This window comes from Acomys minous (genome assembly GCF_964271855.1).
Source record: "Acomys minous genome assembly, chromosome: 4".
Lineage (NCBI taxonomy): Eukaryota > Metazoa > Chordata > Mammalia > Rodentia > Muridae > Acomys > Acomys minous.
Window position 1 is genome coordinate 46,374,666 of NC_140486.1, and position 20,586 is coordinate 46,395,251.

The 20,586-nt window shown below is 39.2% G+C and overlaps 1 protein-coding gene and 1 long non-coding RNA gene across 7 annotated transcripts in view; one reads left to right on the forward strand and one right to left on the reverse strand.

Moving 5' to 3' along the window:
- NR3C1 (nuclear receptor subfamily 3 group C member 1) overlaps positions 1-20,586 on the forward strand; it is a 123,639-nt gene that overhangs the window by 77,506 nt on the left and 25,547 nt on the right. For 5 of the 6 annotated variants that reach the window (XM_084779985.1, XM_084779982.1, XM_084779983.1 and 2 more), the window contains exon 3: positions 17,944-18,110. In XM_084779985.1, coding sequence (XP_084636111.1) covers positions 17,944-18,110 — 167 coding nt within the window. The remainder of the gene's footprint in view (positions 1-17,943; positions 18,111-20,586) is intronic. The other variant, XM_084779986.1, reaches the window with a different exon arrangement.
- On the reverse strand, positions 13,129-15,272 carry LOC311596494. The gene is made up of 2 exons (XR_014778863.1): positions 15,020-15,272; positions 13,129-14,054 (listed from the first exon to the last, which is right to left on the reverse strand). It is a non-coding gene; the product is annotated as an uncharacterized lncRNA (long non-coding RNA).

Here is a 20,586-nt window from a genome sequence, read left to right on the forward strand (position 1 = left end):
GATACCTGGTGCCTGCTGGTTGTACAATTTAGCCATATCGGTGAGTTTGAAATCCATTGAGAGACATGCCTCAAAAAAGAAAGGTGAGGAGTGATTGAGAAAGATGCCCAACCTCAGTATATGTGCATCTGTTTGTGTGTACACACACACACACACACACACACACACACACATACAGTGTTCCCATAACAAATGCTGGCAAGGGTGGCGGGTGGGTTACCCTTATATATTGTTATATTGTGGAGATTATTTTGAGTTGCTGCAGTATTCTTTAAAATACTTTTCTAATTCTTTGAGAACTTCATACATTGTATTTTGACCACCCAAGTCACACCTCCCTGTAAGATTTACCCCCTCTCAATTAGGCCAGCCACTACAGAAATCAGTATGGCCATTCTTAACAAAACAAACAAACAAAAAGAACCAGAACCACCATGGCATCCAACTAGACCCCTCTTCAGCACGGACTCCCAGGAAACAAAGTCAGCATACAACAAGGGTGCTTAGAAAATCAAGGTTTTAATTTGACACTACTCAAAACAACCACGTCAACAGAATCAGGCTAGTCACCCATCAGTGGAAAGATGAAGAATATATGATATATATCTATTCTTTGAGTATTGTACCTCCACTAAGAAATGAAATTGTTAAGCAAAGTAAACCAGACTTGGACAGGTAAATATCACTACGAAGCCCATTATTTTGTGGCAATATACATCAATTAAAATGTATATGAAAATATCTTAAAGCCTGCAACTTAAAATGTTACAAATTACGCCCACCTTTGTAACATGAGAAGGTTTTAAACTTTCTACTTTGTACCTTGGTAAAATAATTCAGATAAACCATAATTATTACAAAATATGTTTGCATATCTTTGAACATGTATTTGCATTTTAAGTAATACCTCATTTTGAGGGAGGTAACTGCTCATTATAAAGAACTTCACTCTCTAGAAAGTCCTCTACAAAGTTACTAATCACAGTCTATATTTAAACCATAGAAACCTATCACACTCAAAGCCACCCTTGTTAATGCTGCTTTAGAAATAACAGAAGTCAGTTTTCAACAGGCAAGTAACATGTCCCTGCCAAGCAATCTTACTTGACTATCCGAATCTAAGTGTTTTCTGTTCATGATGACAATATGCCACTCCTTATATTACACTAAATGACTGCAATGTTTATTTTCACAATAGTTTTCCTATAAGTGCTGGAGATTTTATATATCATCATTTTAATTTTGCTAGTAGACTCTGTTGACATAGTTTAAATCTATTTCATTTTAGCTTGGTGTGGTGGTGTATTCCATTAATCCCAGCACCTAGGAGGCAGAGGCAGTTATATTTCTATGAGTTTGAGGCCAGACTGGTCTCCAGTATATACAGAGACCCTGTCACACACAATAATAATAATAAACAAAATCATTTTGACCACAACTGAGATCTGACAGTTTTTTTCTCTCTCTTAATACAGAGAATGTCCATAGTTAGAAAACTTTAATTTTCTGGGTTTATAGATTGTGCTAGTATCTGCTATTAAGGCCCTCTATACCTTTCATAGTGTAGATAACTTACCATTTCTTTATAGCATCCACAGTGAACTACAGATGCTATAAAAAAAAACAAACTCATTTCTTACTAGCTATATTTATGGTCCTCAGCATACAGCATGTTTCCTGGCTTCGGATGCAAAACTTGGTTGGGTTTCCTTGTACTTTTGGCTCGAGACTTTGTGATTCAGACCTGGAACAGTTTGAGGGGTTGGGAGCAAAGCTGGGGATAACCCAGAGGAAACAGCCACAATAAACTTTTAGCTGGCGTCTTGAAACAAAATGTCCATTCCTTCATCTCCTCTGTTTCCTAATTTATGGCATTTGAAATCAAGTTTCCTGTTCTGCCTAGCTCTTGGTCTGGATGCCACTCGTAGCCAGATTTTATACTACTTTGTGGGTTCGGTTTTTCTCCTACCCTTCTCCACTCTTTTAGCTCCTAACACTGGATAGAAGAGAAAAAATAATAGAGGGGAAGGGGGTGACACTCTCTTTGGACTACTTCTTGATGGTTAGGGGCGTCGAGTTCCTTGGGGCATGTTTGATCTTCATGGTCAGGATATCTATTTTCTTCTTGTTTCTTTCTTTGCACATGACTACTTAACAAGCCACAGTCCACAGCAAGCATCCTACCAGCAACGACACACGCCAGGGCTCTTATCATTTATGTACGCTCTGAAAAGTTCCCAGAGAATTCCAAATGTCACACAATTACAGACACTGCAGCTAGCAAAACCACACCCCTGCCAGAGCATGAGGCAAATCATAGTCAGCTGCCGCAAAGCGGCCTCACATCTCCACACCCAGCATTAAAATGAAAACGTGTTCCTATAATGTTTCTCTATTTGCTTTTGGTTTGGTTTTGTCTTTTGAGACAGGGTTTCTCTTTGTAGGCTTGGCTGTCCTTTGGCTGATTTGCTTTTGTAGACCAGGCTGGCCTTGAACTCACAGAGATCTGCCTGCCTCTCTCTCGCCAACTACTGCATTTCTGTGTATGTTAAAGAAATCTAAATTACAAAATTCTCACTACAAAGGATTCTTTTGTTGTTTCTGTGTTGGTGATGTACTGCCATTAAAACCATTACCTGCTATTTCCAACTTCTCTGCAAATGTGATTGTCACATATATGTCCATGGTAACTTCTGTATCCATATGACATCAACATGGAGAATACTAATAGAAGGCAATAAATTCCTGGGCTATAGGTTTCTTATCAGGAAGCAACTAAGTTGGTGACTCTGACCCCCAGAACTTATTTATTAATCTTGTCTTTTTTTTTTATTTAAAACTTATATAAAATTTATTTTTATACCAAAAAATGTAAATAGATTGTATAAGTAAATATTTTTTAACAAACATATTTATAAGACTTGTATTTAGCACAGGTTGCTCATCTGAATGTTTCAGTCTTATAATTACATATTTATATATATATATTTTATTAATTTATTCATATTACATCTTAATTGTTAGCCCATCCCTTGTATCCTCCCATTCCTCCCTCCCTCCCATTTTCCCCCTACTCCCCTCCCCTATGACTGTGACTGAGGGGGCCCTCCTCCCCCTGTATGTGTCATCCTTGAGCAGGGGCCATGCTCATCTTCTCTGTGTCATTCCAATTTTAGTATATGTGCTGCCGAAGCGAGCACTAATCTTGTCTTTATCCTCAGAATGGAGATATTAGTGTAACTCATTCTCAGAGATGATGTCCAGGAAAAGTAATGAGATCATTGATGTTGAGCATGTATAGCCTGCCAGCCCCACACCATGTTAGAGTTAGCACCAATTCATTAACCGGTCAGATAAAATAACTAAAAGGAAAGTAATTAAAAATTCTTTTTAATTATTTATTTATTTATTCACTTCACATCCCTGTCGAGTCCTCCCGGTTCCACCTTCCACCCTCTTCCCTCTTCCTCCCTCCCCCTCTCCTCAGAAAATTGGAGTCCCACCACCACTACCAACCCTCCCTGGCACATCAGGTTCTGTCAGGAGATGTATCCTCTCCTCTTGAGGCCCGACAAGGAAGCCTAGCCCAGGGAAAGTGATCCAAAGCAGGTAACAGAGCCCATGTCAGAGACAGGCCCCACTTTATTTGCTAGGGGACCCACATGGAGACCAAGCTGCCCATCAGCTGCTTGTATGTAGGGGACCTAAGTCCAGTCTATGCACGCTCTTTGGTTGGTGATTCTGTCTCTGTGAGCCTCCATGGTCCTCAGTTAATTGAGTCTGTTGGTCTCGTGGAATTCATGTCCCCTCTAGGTCCCTCTGTCCTTTCCTTGACTCTTCCACAAGGCTCTTGGAGCTCTGCCTAATGCTTGGCGTGGAGCAGTAATTAATGTAATTAAAAATTCTTAAAGCATAATATATTTTCACCTACCTGATGTCTCTTTGTTGTTCCGACTGTTTTGACTGTGGATGTACTTTTGAACATGGCATCATTGGAGCCACTTACAGCTCAACTGTTGCATCATCCTAGACAAACATCAGCTGGATGTGTGCCAGGATACGTGATAAAATACATTTCCTCCACTTCTCCATTTTCTTTGCTATGAAACTGCTGAAGTTGAGCCCATAGCACTAACATTTCAGTTGATTTGATAATAAACATTGAAGGCGGTTGCCCATATTTATTTATTGTAAATTAAGTAATTCTTTATTCTACAACAATTTGAAATAGTTTTGCCTTTCTTTCCTAACATGTCTACCCTTTGGATAATACTTTTTCAAAAGTATTTAATAATGAGTTAATATTGAATAATGTCATCTTAATTTCAACTTTTTGGTTAGAAACATATGGTATAAGATACATATCCTGTTAGAACAGTTTGCAGTTGGAAGATGTGCCAGCTTGTTTTGATAGAGATGACACTTGGTATCTGTGATCCTTGTATATAAATGGCTTTTAAAGGACTGGTTACTTTCATATTATTATTTGGATTCATGTTTAATGTAGTCAAAGTAAAACTTTGTGATTTAAGAACACTTCTAATTATTGAGCTAACAATCAGCTAAGTGTTTGGTAAAGTTGACATTAGCTTAGTTTACTTCCTTTAACATTCATTATCTCCTTGCTCCTTCTTTGTTTGGAGATATAACTTGCTTAATACATCCCAAGCTTCTGCCTTCAGCAAGGAGTAGAACTTGAACTTCCTATGTCAGGGGCCTCCACTGTTGCTGCTTGTGTCTTCATAGACAAAGCCCTTGAATTTCCTGCCTGCTGCACAGGGCTGTGGGCGGGTGAGGTGACAAAAGGAGAGCTTCCAGGTGTGCAGCAGAGATCAAACCAAAAGAAAAACCCATCTGGGTGAAAATAGAAAACAGGTTGGGAAAAGGCAACTTCCCTCAAACTATCGTGTTTATGCTTAGATGTAAGAGCAGCACTCATCAAATAATAGTGTGTTGTGACTGAGACCTTGGGAACGACAAGACAGTGACACAATTGAAAATCTCAATAGAACAAGTGAAACAGAAAAAATAAGATGACCCAGAAATAAGATAAATGGGAAAGAATATAAGACTAGTCTAAGAATTCAAGGAAGAATATACGTAAAATGACTTAGGACAATAGAAGGAAGGAAGTCATTAAAACTAGGGTACAGGAGATAATGTAGAGATTTGTCTGCTTATTTATTTTGAATTTAAAAGTTCGGTGAAGCCCAGTGTGGTGGTGACATGACTTTAATCTCAGTGCTTGGGAGGCAGACAACTCTCTGAGAGTTCCAGGACAACACAATGATACCCTGCCTCAGATAAGTAAATACCCAAGGCAAAACTGAACACACCTACTGATAGAAGTTCTATGAACCAAAACGTATTTATATATAAGAATAGTTATGAACCTTACAATTTTGGAATTCCTAGCCAGGGCAAGAAACAGAACACTACCAACACCCTGGAGGATTCCAGAGTGACTATGTAAGGTCCCATCACACTTTGCTCTTTCTCTGTGGAAGTCACCACCCTAACAAATATGATACTTTGTTTCTAGTTTTGGGGTTTTTTTGTTGTTGTTGTTTTTTGGTTTTGGTTTTGGTTTTTCAAGACAGGGTCTCTGTGTGTAGCCTTGGCTGTCCTGGACTCACTTTGTAGACCAGGCTGGCCTCAAACTCACAGCTATCCACCTGCCTCTGCCTCCCAAATGCTGGGGTGTTTCTAGCTTTTTAATTAATCTATATGTATGTACTTAAGCTTTTAGTTGTGGATTTCATGTAAGTAGCTGTCTGAATTATTAAGAATACAATGCTGTTTTGTTTTCTTTGTCTCAACACTGCAGACTGTGGTGGTTGTTCATTTGAGTATAAAACTATGTCCTCAGAGTTAGGACATACAAATGCTTAGACATCTGTTCCACAATTGTGAGCATTTGACTAGTTTCCAGTTTTTGAGTCTACAGTGAAAAATGGTACTACCAACATCCTTATATGCTTTTTTATACATGGCTATTTTGTGGCTACTTCTACATTGATGAAGTTGCTGGATTATCAGACTTGACAAGATAACGCCAAACTGTGTTCCAAACTAATTGTACCCGTTAAACGTCCCTCATTATTGTCAAATGTTCGTTTCTACCAAGGGGCTGGGATATAATGGGCTTTCAATGAGGCTAAAATTAGAAACTCCATAATTACTAATGAAGCTAAATAACCCCCCCTTTTTTCTTAGCTATTTAGAGTTCCTGTTTTGTAAAATATTTCTATATGTCTTGTGTTGTTTGTTTGGGATAGGGGAAAGAGTGTCCATTTTTCAAGTGAATTTCTATTATTTTACTTGAAATTCCTATTTGACTGAACATAAAAATATCTCTATATAGTTGGAATGCTTTCTTTCTCTTAGACATAGCTTGGTTCTTTTTGTCTGCTCACAGGTACTTTATTTTTCATGTAAGAATTGAACACCTGTAACCTAGCCTACCATTTCTCTAAAAAGAAACCTGTAAATGTTATAACTAAATTTCTGGTCAATCTTTCTGGCTTTGATAATTAGGTTCCTTCCTAGCTATTCCTGTTTTTAAAATCCTAGAAGCTCTTGCCAGTCTATTTTCTACCCTTAGGTAGACTGCTGCTTGTGAACTTCAAGAATAAAGACAAATGACACGGCTCTCCCAAGAACCTACTAAAATGAGAGTAAAGCTTACACATGGTATCGTTTTCAGATAGGACAATATCTGGCTAGTCATTTTACTTTCAAGGTCCCTGCACTTCAAATAGTAATGTAGCTAACAAATACTGGGATCAGCCAGGCGGTGGTGGCGCCTGCCTTTAATCCCAGCACTCGGGAGGCAGATGCAGGAGGATCGCTGTGAGTTCGAGGCCAGCCTGGTCTACAAAGCAAGTCCAGGACAGCCAAGGCTACACAGAGAAACCCTGTCTTGAAAAACAAAAACAAAAAACAAACAAACAAAAAACAAATACTGATTTCATATATTCAATATCAATAATAAGAGCTCTAAGCATTAGAGATTCACCATCAGACTTAAAACATTTTAAATTTTAAGATGAGACTTTATAGACATATCCTTAATGGAATAAATTCTAAACAAGCTGATTCTTTACAAGAGAAGGCAAGTGCCCCAAAATGTATGAGGTGGCAATCTTCACTCACTAAAAGTTCAACAGGCTTTTGTTGTTAGAAACAAATGTGTGCAAAGATCTGTACATGCTCACACTTTGCCTGCTTTCCTGGGATGGTAGGAGAGGCAGTTTAACAAGGCATGCCTTTTTTAAATGTGGGGCATGGTGGCATGTGTCTATAATCCCAGCACTCAGGAGGCAGAGGCAGGAGATAGTGTGGTGGATTATTCCATTATTTCTTATGGTGAGTTCAAGGTGTATCTGGACTATATGGGAAGACCCTCTCTAAAAGAAACAAGAAAAAATTAACAGTGTAGTTCATACAGAAAAGCCTAAGCTGGTTAACTGGATTTCCTTACCTTTCTAGAAATTTAACTTAAGTAAATTAAACTGATGATGTGCGATACTTAGTGAAAAGAATGAAGGTAAAGTATGACCAGAAGCTGGGGGATGGTTAAACTGTATCTTAGCATCCCGCCATCTGGGAGTGGCGCTCTTTTTTGTAGCATTGACAAGGCCCTGAGTTTGATGCCCAGGAACCGCAGATGGCAGTGCATGTGTACACTCCTAGCACTTGGGAGGTAGAGGCAGGAGGATTAGAAGTTTGGTCCTTGGCTACCTTGGTTCTTGGTTCAAGGCCAGCTTGGGCTAGAAACCCCGAAAAAAAAATTAGAATTATCTATAGCTATGTTTTCTCGATATGTTAACTAAGCAAATAAACATCGTCCCACATGTAAAAAGTAAGGTACAAAGCAGTTGCCTCTAGTTTTATACCAAACAGGCACATGGAAATTTGTGGAAAGATGAGAACTGTGTGTGTGTAAGAATCTGCTGGTCTCTGACAGATGAGTGGAGTTGGCCTTATTTTCTAAATGTTCAACTGGAATTCTAATTCAGCTTAGGTTGAGAGTGTGGGGGATTATTCCATTATTTCTCATGGTATATTTCTAAGTGGCTTGATAAACTATTCTTGGAGTAGATTATGGATCGGATACAAAGGCACAAGGAAAAGGTTTTAGATTTCTGGTTCAGCAGCCAGGGTGGCAGTTATATAGAGTTTATTCCATTTTTTTTTTCTTCCTATCTAGGTAAAAAATTGCAACTGTTTTGGCATGTACCATTCTATAGTATGCAGTACATTTATTACTAGAGAGAAGAAAAGCAACTTGTCTCCTTTTTGAAATATAATCCTCTAGTTTCTCAGCTGATTTCAGCTTCCCACTGCAGTGGCAAGATGTGAGCCATTGTTTCCTCTTCTGTGAGTTTCCCCAAGTTACTGTCCCCCAAGGCAGTTACTGTCCCCCATTCTTTTTGGGTTTAGGGCTTGTGTCCATTTCAGCAATTACAGTAACTTTTCCATGCATTGGGTTACATTCTGGAGTACTCTGAGGAAAAGCAACATTTTAAATAAGGATGGTCCTCAGACAGGATTCCTGCCCCCTCCCTGTTCTGGAAGAGGCACTGGAAGGTTCCCTCCTGATGCTGATTAGGGATCTTTCCTAACCATCCCGATGTAATTTTAAAATAGTTTCTTGCCATTGTTCGCTGTACTCTAAATTTTACATTTATTTATTTTACATCCCAAATGCACCTCCTTCCTCTCTTCCCTGTCGCACCCTCTTCCCTTCTCAGAAAAGGGGAGCAACACCCACCCCTAACCCCACCACAGCAGATCAAGTCACACCAGGAATAAGGATATCCTTTTTCCACTGTGGCCAGAAAAGGGAGCCCAGCTAAGGGAAAGTATTCCAAAAAGCAAGGGACTGAGTCCATTACACTGAATTAGTTCGATATAAGGATCTAAGGAAAATGTAAACGCTGTCAGATGCATCTGTACTTTAAGTTACAAATACTTTTTTAAAAATAATTTGTACCCTATTCACAGATAGGGCAGGATGAATTAGAATTGAATTTTCATATTTACCTAAGTGGTATCTGCTTGAGGCCCAACATAATCTTTAAAAAGATTATCAACCGTAAAGCCTTCTACCCTTTAGATCCATACATAGCAACTGCCAGGCATTGCTGCATTCAGATGCAGACGGTATTTTATGGTACAACTTTGATAAGCAAATAGCCTACTTTCTTTATTCTCGATCTGTAAATTAAACTTAGTACTGATTATGTAAATTCCTACTTATGGAGCTTGCTGTACGGGATTAAAATCTGTAATTTGTAATATGGCTATTGCTGTAGGGGGGCATTTTGTTTAGGTTGGTTTATAACCTGCTGAAAATCTTTTCAGCCTTTGAGTAGCTTTTCCATCCGTTCTAAGGACTACTTTTTTTTTTTTTTAACTTCTTGATCTAGTAGTGAGAATATCAGCGAATGTGTCCCTTCCTGTCTATCAAACACGTATAGTGTTTCTGTGAGTGTTGAGGAAGCCAGGGAGGACTCAGGAGATACTCATCTGCTAGGAGGTTGCAAACAGAAACTAGCACCTCATGCTAACATGAGGACTAAGCTGTAGCCTTTGATGGGGTAGAGACTATGCTCTTGGGGATTTTTCCTTTACTTTTGCTAAATATACACGTACTATTCTTTTTGTGTTTCTTTTTGTTCTTAGAAATACCTCTGGAAAATTTTGAAGCTATGCTAATTGTGCAGCCAGAGCTGCCCATTAGTTTGTAGAATATTTAAATTTTTAACACAGTTGTAAGATGACCAACTCTTAGCCTTAAAAAAAAAAATGGGATTAGAAATGAGCTCAGGGAAGTTGCTACTTTTTCCTGTGTTACTGAGACATAAAGTAGAGAGCAGCGTGTCTCAATTTCAAGACCACAGTTTTATGGCCTTATCATGGTGGGAGTACTGGTTCACAGGGTTACTGTAATGTAAGAAAGGCCACACAGGGGTGTGGGAGAGCAGGAAGACATGGCTGGAGTTTGCTGGTTAAGTCAATGTGTCTAAATCTGTACTGCGGACAATGGCACCCGTATCATAAGATTACGTCATTCGCTTAGTCCTTTTCATAGGACACACTGTGGTACTCAGGCACATGGGGTATAATCTTATAAATGCCTATCAGATGCTTCAGATTCTTTCCCAGATGAGCTAGGATATTTTATTTAGCATATTTATACTTTTATATCTTTATTAAAACCATATACAAGAGGCGCATTGGGTGAAGAAGTGCAAGACATGGGCGCTGTGTGTCTTCAAAGGAGTTACTACTAGGAAGAGCACACACACACACACATGTATCAAAAGGTGCCAAGGCCACCTGTGTGGAACGCTACACGGCAGGATATGAGTCCTCAACGTTATGGTTCAGAAATGACACAGGCGATGCTTCTGGATAAGGGACGGGTCTTAGCGAAGGCTCCCAGGAGAAACATGGTACATACGAGGCACTTCGTAAATATTTATACAACACAGGTTCTCTGAAATGGCACACCACATGGCTGGTGTTTATAGAAAGACACATGATTGGAAAAAGAAAGGGCCCAGACTGTGAGCCATATTGTGCTTATACTGTACACATTGGAGAAGCCCCTGGACTTTTAATTGGGGCAGGAGCGACTGCTTTGGCAGTGATGAGATTGGTTATAATGGAAAGAGAAAAGGCTAAGGATGGGACGACTTTGGATAAATCACTAAAGTGGTGAAAGGTGCATATATTTAACGTGGTCATAGAGGTGCCAGGAAAGAGGAAATTGGCATGGTGTATAAGAATAAAAAGCAGAGTCTGGGTGGTGAGACTCTATCTCCAAAACAAAACAAAAAAAGTGGCAATAGATAGGATATGAGAAATGGCCAAAATTGGCACACAAAAAAAAATCATCTCTGTATTTATGTGTGGGCTACTAAGCATAGTTAAGTGAATTCAAATCTCTTTTAAGAGTCAAATAAAAAAGCTGGATGTGGTGGTATATGAATATATTCCCGTCACTCATGAGGAAGTCGGGGCAGGATTGATAGTTCATAGCCAGCCTTGTCTACAAAGTGTTAGTTTGCAAGATGATAGCTATACTCTTTGTATGATTTCACAGACACCTAGACTGTTAGCTGTTTAAATTATTCTATAGATTAAAAATAATGAAACCAAGTTACCATCCTATTTCAAGTGGAAGTGCACTTCAGAGATGTGAGGGTGTATTTGAAGCTAGCAATAACTGACCATTGCCTCTACCATATTCGGGCCTTCTGTGAAGATGTCATGTTTATAATCTTATATAAAATCATTTACAGTTCAGGTCCTAGCAAATCATTGATTATCCCACGTGTGAGCAAACACCAAATAGGAATAAAAGCAAATCTTCATTGGAGAAGTAACCATGTAATAAAAACTTTCATTCATTGTCTTTAGCAGTCTTCATCTAATGCACTGTTTAAAACACCATTTCTCTTCCTTGCTCCTTAACGCAAACTCAGCTAATGAAGCTGAGAGCACAGCCTGAGAAAGAGAGTGCACGGAGTTTACAAGATTATAACGTTTCCTTTCTATGAACGACAACACAGTCGTTAAGAGATAAGTGACTTAGCATGCTGGCCAGCTCAGGACTAACTGTTCGTGAAGAAGAAATAATTAATTGTTTTCTTTGAAGTAGATTAGACTTTAGGTAACTGCTTATTCCCAAATGTAAATAGATACACAGGACCCCAAAAGTTATTTACAGATCGAGGTATATTCTTTCCTACTGAACCCCACTTGGAAAATGTAGCCTGCTTATCTGGAACATATTAGCAGAAGACTTTGATTTTTTTATAGTCAAGCAAACTAAGCCCAGAGAACTAACTGGTGTGTTAGAGGTCAGAGAGGAAATCTCCGCCTTTGCCCATCCTTGCTGAAAATCCGTGTGGCCCATGTTTGTTGCTCTAGCTTCTAACTTACACGTGAGTATAAATGATGCGTAGTGTGGAGTTAGGATCTTCGTTTGCTTTATTTAGTATTTTATTCATGTTAATAATATTTTATATACAATTGGACAACATCTAAACAACTCATTTGATAAATGAAAATATATCACAGATGATTTCATTCCACATAAACCTATAATTTCTTAGCTTAAATGGAAAGATCAGGGGAGAAAATTGTATCAGATTTCACCTTTAGTTGTGGATATGAATCATTTGATTTTAGAATCCTAATCAGATAGCTTTCTGATCCATGAAACAAGTGAGAAATTAGGTGTTTTCAAAGTAGACATTGATTTTTTTTTCCTTCCTACCTAATCAGAATCTTAGAGAAAAACTCTTTATAATTGAAACTTCTCCATAAATGCAAAGCAAAAAAACAAATAGATAAATAAATAAATAAGTAATAAAACTATTGACCAGGCTTTCTTGCATTGCTAAAATAAGGTAAAATATGTCCTACTGAAACCATAGGACAAAAATGTGGTACAAGTCTTCCCCTTGAGTACTTTTTTATTTGGTATGAAAGCTACTACCTGGCATATTATTAAGCAAATCAGTAATCTTTCAGCTAAAGCAAACAGAGAGTCAGAAAATATAGTCAGTTGGTGTGTTTAACTGAGTGTTTACATTTTTCCTAATGAGCAGATAAGAAAAGTACAGGTGACTTTAATATGTAAAATCCACCTCTTACTGCTAGCCCTAGAGGGAAAAATTAAATTACTGACTCAAGCTAATTCTATCGTTGATAACCAGACCTGTATAGTCTCTGGCTTCAACTCCATTTTGAACCTCTCTTTGGACTTGTCTGAACTCAAAGACTACAGTGGCTGCCTCAATAGGGCAACCATCCCTTTAAAAACATTTACTGGGGTTTTTTTTTTTTTTTGAGAATTTCATATTATGAATACTTTATTTATAATAGTTCCCTCTTCTCTCTAGCTCCACCATGTCAGCCCCCTGCCCCAACTCCCTCTCAAATTCATGGCCTCTCTTTCTCCAGTTACTATTTGTGTGTGTATGTGTGGGTGGGAAATATAACCTGCTAAGTACATTACTGTTGCTCAGGTGTGTACTGTAAGGGATGGCTACTTGCTGTTTGATAACTAATGAGAGGCATGTCACAGAGGAAGACTGATTCTCTCTCTCTCTCTCTCTCAGCAGTCACAGCTTGTAGCTTTTCATCTAGAGCTGGGACCCTCCTTCCACATTTGCATGTCAGCTGGTATGGTCATTATTCAGGTCCTATCTGGGCAACCATGTTGCTGAGGTTTCATGTGTACAACTTTCCTGTTCACATAGAAGGTACCGTCTCACGGCGGATGCTCTGTCTTCCGGCTCTTACAATTGTCCTGATCCCTCTTCCTAGATAGTTTCTGAGTCTTAGCTTTAGGGGTTGTGTTCTAGAGTTATCAGTCCAGAATGGGTACCACACACTTTAAAAAGGGGTCCTATATGATTTTTCTCTATCTATCTGTGTGAGTTTCTGTGCCTCAAGCTTTGGCAAAGGTTCTCACTCTCAGCACCGCTGACCCCTATACTACATAATTCTGCTATGGGGTCATCTTGTGTACTGAAAGGGGTTTACCACATCTGGGGCCTCTAAAATGTCACCCCCCCCATTTATCTTCAGACATTACCAGATATCCCCTAGGAACAAGACTGTCCCCTATTAAGAACTACTGCCTTGTGGCATTTAGACAAAACTGACAAGCCAATGAGAAGATACCAGTTCCATTAGTAGTTGTTAAAATTTCATCCAGTGATGGCAGCTGTATTTCCAAGATTTTCCCATGGTACTTAATAGTTGTTTTGTAAGGTGGATTTCTTGTACTACATTGAAAAAAAATGTTGATTAAAATCACCTAAATTGAAGGCCACAGCATTTGGGTTTGTAAAAGTTTAACATCTCCTTATCCTATTGAGAAAAGCATCAAGTTTAGTACACAATGCCATTTCCTTTTACGCAGTTCATTAATATCCCATTTCGAAACAAGACAATTGAGAATTTATAGATGCTAAATAATTACAAAGCTATTGTATTCTCACCCCATGTTCTCCATGGGGGCAATTCTCACAGTGTATTCTAAGGACCCCCAGAGTCCCCAAGACCCTATTAAAATACTTTGGTGGTGATGAACCTAACATATAATAGTGATTGTATTCACTGTTCTTTCATATTTAAACGGTGTCAAGTCTACTGAACATGTTTGAGAAGGCAAAAAATAAATTGTTCTGTAAATATCAGCCTGTAAAAAGATACATGTGTCTTTTTAATATGTGATAAATTAGAAAGAGGCATAAATACTTACGCTATTAGAATTGATAGTGGTCATAAGAAAAGCAAGTGGACTATGCAGATACTACAGTATAACTTTGATTTCTGCCATGGCTTTTTATTAAATGATGTCTGTTATTTTCCTTGGAGAACTAGCCATTTGGTTCATCCCTAGCCCTTTTTAGCAATGTCATAGTGAATAACATTTGCAGCTGTATTCATCGTTTCTTACAAAAATGGCAGTATAGCCCAATCAATTCCATTTTGTGTGACAAAAGCTGATTTCCCCAATGATGTGTGTGGTACACAGCTTTCCATGCACAGAGCTCTTATCTGATGTGTCTAGGTGACTCCCTGATGGCTAACATGGGCTCTAGATTACTCACTCACTTACTTTTAACTCTCCTATTTGCCATCTATATAGATCACACTTGAGTGGCCAGAACATGTTTTGCATATATTCTAATCACTATGTGATAATTTGGGGACTACTGTCCTAGTTATGAGACTTATATCTTATTTTCCTTAAGAAAATAATGAACATGCATGCTTCAATCCCTTGCTGCCAGTAAGAACAGTATACTAGACGCCTCTGCTGTTATTCACAGGTGATACCTCTCAGCTTCCTGATGAAAACCTAAAGCTGAAAGCCGTAGCCACTTTCAAAAGCTCTACTGGCTGTTAAACAGGACTGCCGAACCGCCGAGATCTGAAATAAAGCAGTATCTCCCTGGTCAGCATGTGCCACTCTTTGTATAACCTCATTTAGGGATGGTGACATCTTTTCTTTTTTGGGTTTTTTGAGACAGGGTTTCTCTGTGTAGCCTTGGCTGTCCTGGACTTGCTATGTAGACCAGGCTGGCCTTGAACTCACAGAGATCCACCTGCCTCTGCCTCCCCAGTGCTGGGATTAGAGGGTGCACCACCATGCCCGGCTGGGATGGTGACATCTTATCACAAGGTTCTTTAAAGGATAAATGAGATTCTCTTTATGGAAGTGTTCTGAAGTCATGATGTACCACAAATACTGTTCAGTTTCAAATATATACATATATTTTATACATATGTGAACACTATATATAAAACAGTAAAGGAAACATTATAGAATTGACCTTAATAATCTTTAAACAGTGTGCTCATTTTTCTATAAGCTAAATATACAAGCAACTTCCTGGTCCCTAAAAATAGATGTCAGATGAGAAGAGAAACATTGTCAGAACAGACACTAGGGAGCTTTTGCTCCCCTCAAACATTGCTACTCTCTGTGCTCATCCCAGGACCTCCCCACTTCAGTGTAGAACTGTGGCCCAGAGCAGCAGCTCTAACCTCCGAGCCCACACTGACCGGAGCCTATGTCCAACCACAGCAGCGTCATTTCAGGAGATTCTCATCACACACTTGCCCAGATCTAGGAAGGATCAATACCCCGTGATGTGGAAACAAGCAGAAAGTCTATTGACAGTGCTCAGAGAACAATGTGACCCCCAGACCTGTTCCCAGAACTAGGTGGTGGGAGTGCTGCCCTATTGAGTAAGCCATGGGATAGACAGACAGTCGGCAACACGCAGTAGCCTTCATTTGAGGATTAAATTTAGGGTGAACTTTGGGTTTAATGACTTACTTACTAGCATTATAACACATTTTTGTTTGTTTCTTTCTTTCTTGAGACAGGGTCTCACAGGGTTTCCCAGAACTGGTGGATCCCGGACTGGGCTCGAATGTGTAGCAATCTTTCTGCTTCAGTCCCCTAACTGTTACGATTACAGAGATGTAACAACTCCTAGATACAGTTGCTATTTTAAAATTTTTATTCCTAAGGAAGCAATGGAAAACCTTATTTGCTATTTCTAACTAATAGAGCAAACTATATAAATTGTTTTAGATGTCAATGTATTAATATTTTTTTGCATTTGAGATTTAGTACTATCCTAGGCTGAAATAAAAGCATACATAAAGGATGAAGAGACAACCTACTTCTAGGCTAGCTTATTCCTAAATACCAATTCTTAGGGAATAAAATGAGCAAAGTTCAGAGAAAGACAGTGCTTGTGTTTGTGAACTTTCTGATATAAGTGATAAACAACATACTTCAACATGAAGAGTCCCATACCCAGTGAGGTGATGCTGCCCATGTGTTTCTCTATCTATCTATCTATCTATCTATCTATCTATCTATCTATGGTTTTTCAAGACAGGGTTTCTCTGTGTAGCCTCAGCTGTCTTGGACTTGCTTTGTAGACCAAGCTGCCCTCAAACTCACAGAGATCCTCTAGCCTCTGCCTCTCTCGGTGCTGGGACTAAAGGCGTGCGCCACCACACCAGCTCTGTCCATATTATTCAAAGTCTGTTTGAAAATACATACCAAAATAAGAAATGGATAGTGTAATCTGAAGCAGAAGGCTGGATATTCTTTTTAGCAATATATATCTTTTTTGCTCCAAAGTCAGCATGTGTGATAAGAGTTTCTCAGGACAGTTCAATATTGAAAATCATTAGTTAATTTGTTTTCTACGTTCACTGCTTTAGGTAAAAAGATAGACATCCATTGTTCTCTCAAATTCTCTGAAAATTTAAAAACTTCCAGTAATAACGTTAAACTAATAACAACACTACACCTTATACGTTCTGTGCTGGTGAGACATTTGCAGAGTGGAACATGAATGTTGGTCAGAGCATCAGACTCATGCTTTCTACTGTTTGCCTTGGGGTATTTTGATTGAGAGAGAGCACAGTGGTTGTTCTCGAATAGAAAACTAGAGGGTTGTCCTCAATATACACTGTAATGCTTCTGGAATAATCCTTTCCAAGCCGTAAGAAACTATTGTTTCAGCTACGATCAAACTCAAGCTGTTATATAATTTTTTTTCTATAGCAGAGAGCATGGATAGATAATAATAAGACTTAAGTAATGTGAGATCTTAAAATTAAGAGGAAAAGAAGATGGACATCCTGAGCAATTAAAGGCTTAGAAGGAATTTTGGGGGTGTGGTAGAAATATCATGTCTTGGTTTTAATGGTAATGAAAGGTCTAATGCAGTTTTTTTTTTTTAAATCTTGCCCATTGCACACTTAGAAAATAATGTGTTTTTACATAGCAATTTTATGCTAAGTAAACGACATCATTCTGTTCAAAAGCCAGAAAACGAACTGGCTATTGCCCTTCGTATTTTTATTTACTGTTGTGTGTGTGTGTGTGTTTACATGCATGGGCTTATGCAGGTATGTAGAGACCAGACCAGTACATAGGTTGTCTTCTGTCACTCTCCACCTTTCTGCCTTGAGACAGGGTCACTCGTTGAATGGGAACCTCAGTTTTAGTTAGGCTGTCTGTCTGGGGTACCCCCTTCATACCCACCTGTCTCTGTTTCCCAATGCTGGCATTATAAGCATGCACAATTATGCTCTGCTTTTTTAAGAAGGTAGCAGGGATTTGAACTCAGGACCACATTCCTGCTGGGCAAAAGAGCTTAACCACTTAGCCATCTTGCCAGTTCCTGCATTTCCTATTTTATGTAGAAAAATAATGTTTCAAAATATTGAAATAAGGTATTCTGGTGGCCGTTAGCCCTTAAAAGACAGAATGCAATGTGACCATGCTGATGTGGAATGAGAAGGGAAATAAATCTATTCTGACATTTCTCTCATGGTCAGACAATCATAACACTGTTTCTCCTCCTCCTTTAGCCCTGGAATGAGACCAGATGTAAGCTCTCCCCCATCCAGCGCCTCCACAGCGGCGGGACCACCTCCCAAACTCTGCCTGGTGTGCTCTGACGAAGCTTCGGGGTGTCATTACGGTGTGCTGACGTGTGGAAGCTGCAAAGTATTCTTCAAAAGAGCAGTGGAAGGTAGTGTGTGTTTTGGAGAGTTTCATTTTTGCTTTATTTTGTTCTGTATTTCTCACAGTAAAATTTGAACTGTCCGTGGTATACAAAGCCCACCAAGGCTAGACATCAATCAGTTCAGGGACAGCCACGGTGGGAAGGGAAAGGAGTAAGGACCCGAACTAGAAGAAATTGATAAAAAGTTCAGTGTGAGAAAGACCTAAAGAAAAGACGGTGAGGAAGGCTGCTGTGTGGTCCGGCTAAGTCTGGGCGGCCAGAGAATTGTAGGTTTTTATTTCCCCATAAGCAAGTGGGTTTTGAAGCTGCCAGCTACACCAGGGACACTGGGAACTGTAAGCGAGGAGCAGCATTCGTCTCTTTATTTTTTTTTCCTGCCATGTTAAAGTACTGCAGTCACCATTAAGACCTGCTCTGCCCTCAGATCCTTTGCGAAGTGAAGGCTGAGTTAGCAATGACAGATACAGAGACTATTGGACAGGGGGATGTCTGGAAAGTGACTGCACTATAGGAATGATTCGGGGTGGCCATGCGCTGGGGAGTGCACACTCCCGGGGGGACGGTCAGTACTAGAGGAGCTTTACACACTCTACCTAAAAGCATCTTAATGGAATTAAACCAGAAAATAAAGCTAAATTTACCTCTCAAATATAGCACCAACACACTCCACTATTCTTAATTCTTACTTAAAATTAACTCTTTTGTTTATTTTTAGGTAAAAATGAGCATTGCTACAGTATTTTTTTAAAATGTTTATCATTTAATCATTTCAGTAAAGCAGGGTAGCTAAATTACATTAGTCAGAAAACCTTTAAAGGTGTAATATGTTAATGAGTAAATCACTTGGCTAATTCAAGATTCTGTGTACTCTCTTCTGCCCTGCTGATCCCTTTTTCTTGTATTCATTTTACCCACAAGTGTCTATAACCGTATGGGTAGACCATAAGGTGGACAGTTACCCAATGGCTCTTCATCTGCCGTGTGTGAAGGATAGACATACCAAACCAGTTAGTAGCCCTGTGAGCACTTAGACTGTGCTAGGATCTCTGCCTGCCAGACTAGAAAACAGGCTTGCAAAGTTGAAGTTGTAAAGCTGGATTCCAACAAAGTGATTTCTAAGTAAGGTCTTTCTCAAGACAGTGATGACAAGCCCTTGCTACCTGCCAGATATAATATAGGTAGATACTGAAATAAAAATAATCACAAGGGATTTAACCATTAGACACCACACACTGTGTACTTCTGTTGGGTTGAACACTACATCATCTTCATAATTGCCTCTAAGCTTGGCAAAATTTCCAACACTTCATAAGAGAGCAAACTCCAAAAAGTTGATGTTTCCAAGATTAGTTTCCTGACACCACACAAATACCTGTCCACCATACCAGTGCTACTAAGAAGAGCTGTCTATCCCCGACCCTTAGATACTCACAGTATACTTTGTGCTCTGTGTTGTTGTGTTTCCCATTTCCTGTGCACCAGTGTCCTGTGCAATATTTTGTTGGTCATAGAATTCAGCATTGGTAAGATATGGGCAGAGACTACTCTGTACTGGGAGACGGATATCTCTGGGTGTCTTGTAGGCTGCCTGCTACACCTATTGTGCTCTCATGAACGGCAAGCCAGTCACATGCTAAAAGTAGATTTAGCCCAAAGTACCAGGAAACAGCAGTATTAAGAGGCTTCAGATGACATCAAAGGCCTTTCGCATGACATCAAGAAGTTAAAATAGAAATTTATCAGGTGGCAGAAAGCAGAGGACCTCCAGATATATATCTTAGAAGAAGGATGGTTGGGAAATTACTCTTGGTAATCAGAAATACATGGCCATTCCTTGTGAAATTGTGAACACCAGCTCAAATCGCTTGTTTTGTAATGAGGAAGGAATCAACTAGGTGAACATCACACTATTATAATAACCTGAGCCTATAGCTAAGATTCTCGGTTACGCCACACCCTGGATAAAGAGACCAATATCAGCATGACACTTGTTGCCTAAGCTTTTAGTTAGACATAAAAGAAACACTGGATTTCTACTCTGGAAGTAATTTTTGCCCATTCTTCCAGCAATTGCAGGACACTGATACACGGATTAGAAAATGTCCCCATTTTTTCCTGAACACTGATGTCAGGCTATTCTACAAGACAGGGAATGCAGTGTGTTGTTTCTCCTTTTGCTGCATGATGGGATTTTTTTAAAGTACTGACTTAATTTTATTTTATATGTATAAATGTTTACCTGTATGAACACCATGTGTGCCTGGTGTTTGCAAAGGCCAGAAGGCATCTGATCCCCTGGAACTGGAGTCACAGACAGTTGTGAGGTGCTGCCATGTGAATGTTGGGAACTGGACCCAGGTCCTCTGCAAGAGCAGAAGTGCTCTCAACTGCTGAGCCACCTCTCCAATCCTATATAATATGATTTTATTGGGTTAGTTCTTCCATTTTGTATCCAGGAAACCAGAAAGCTTACAGAATACAAAAA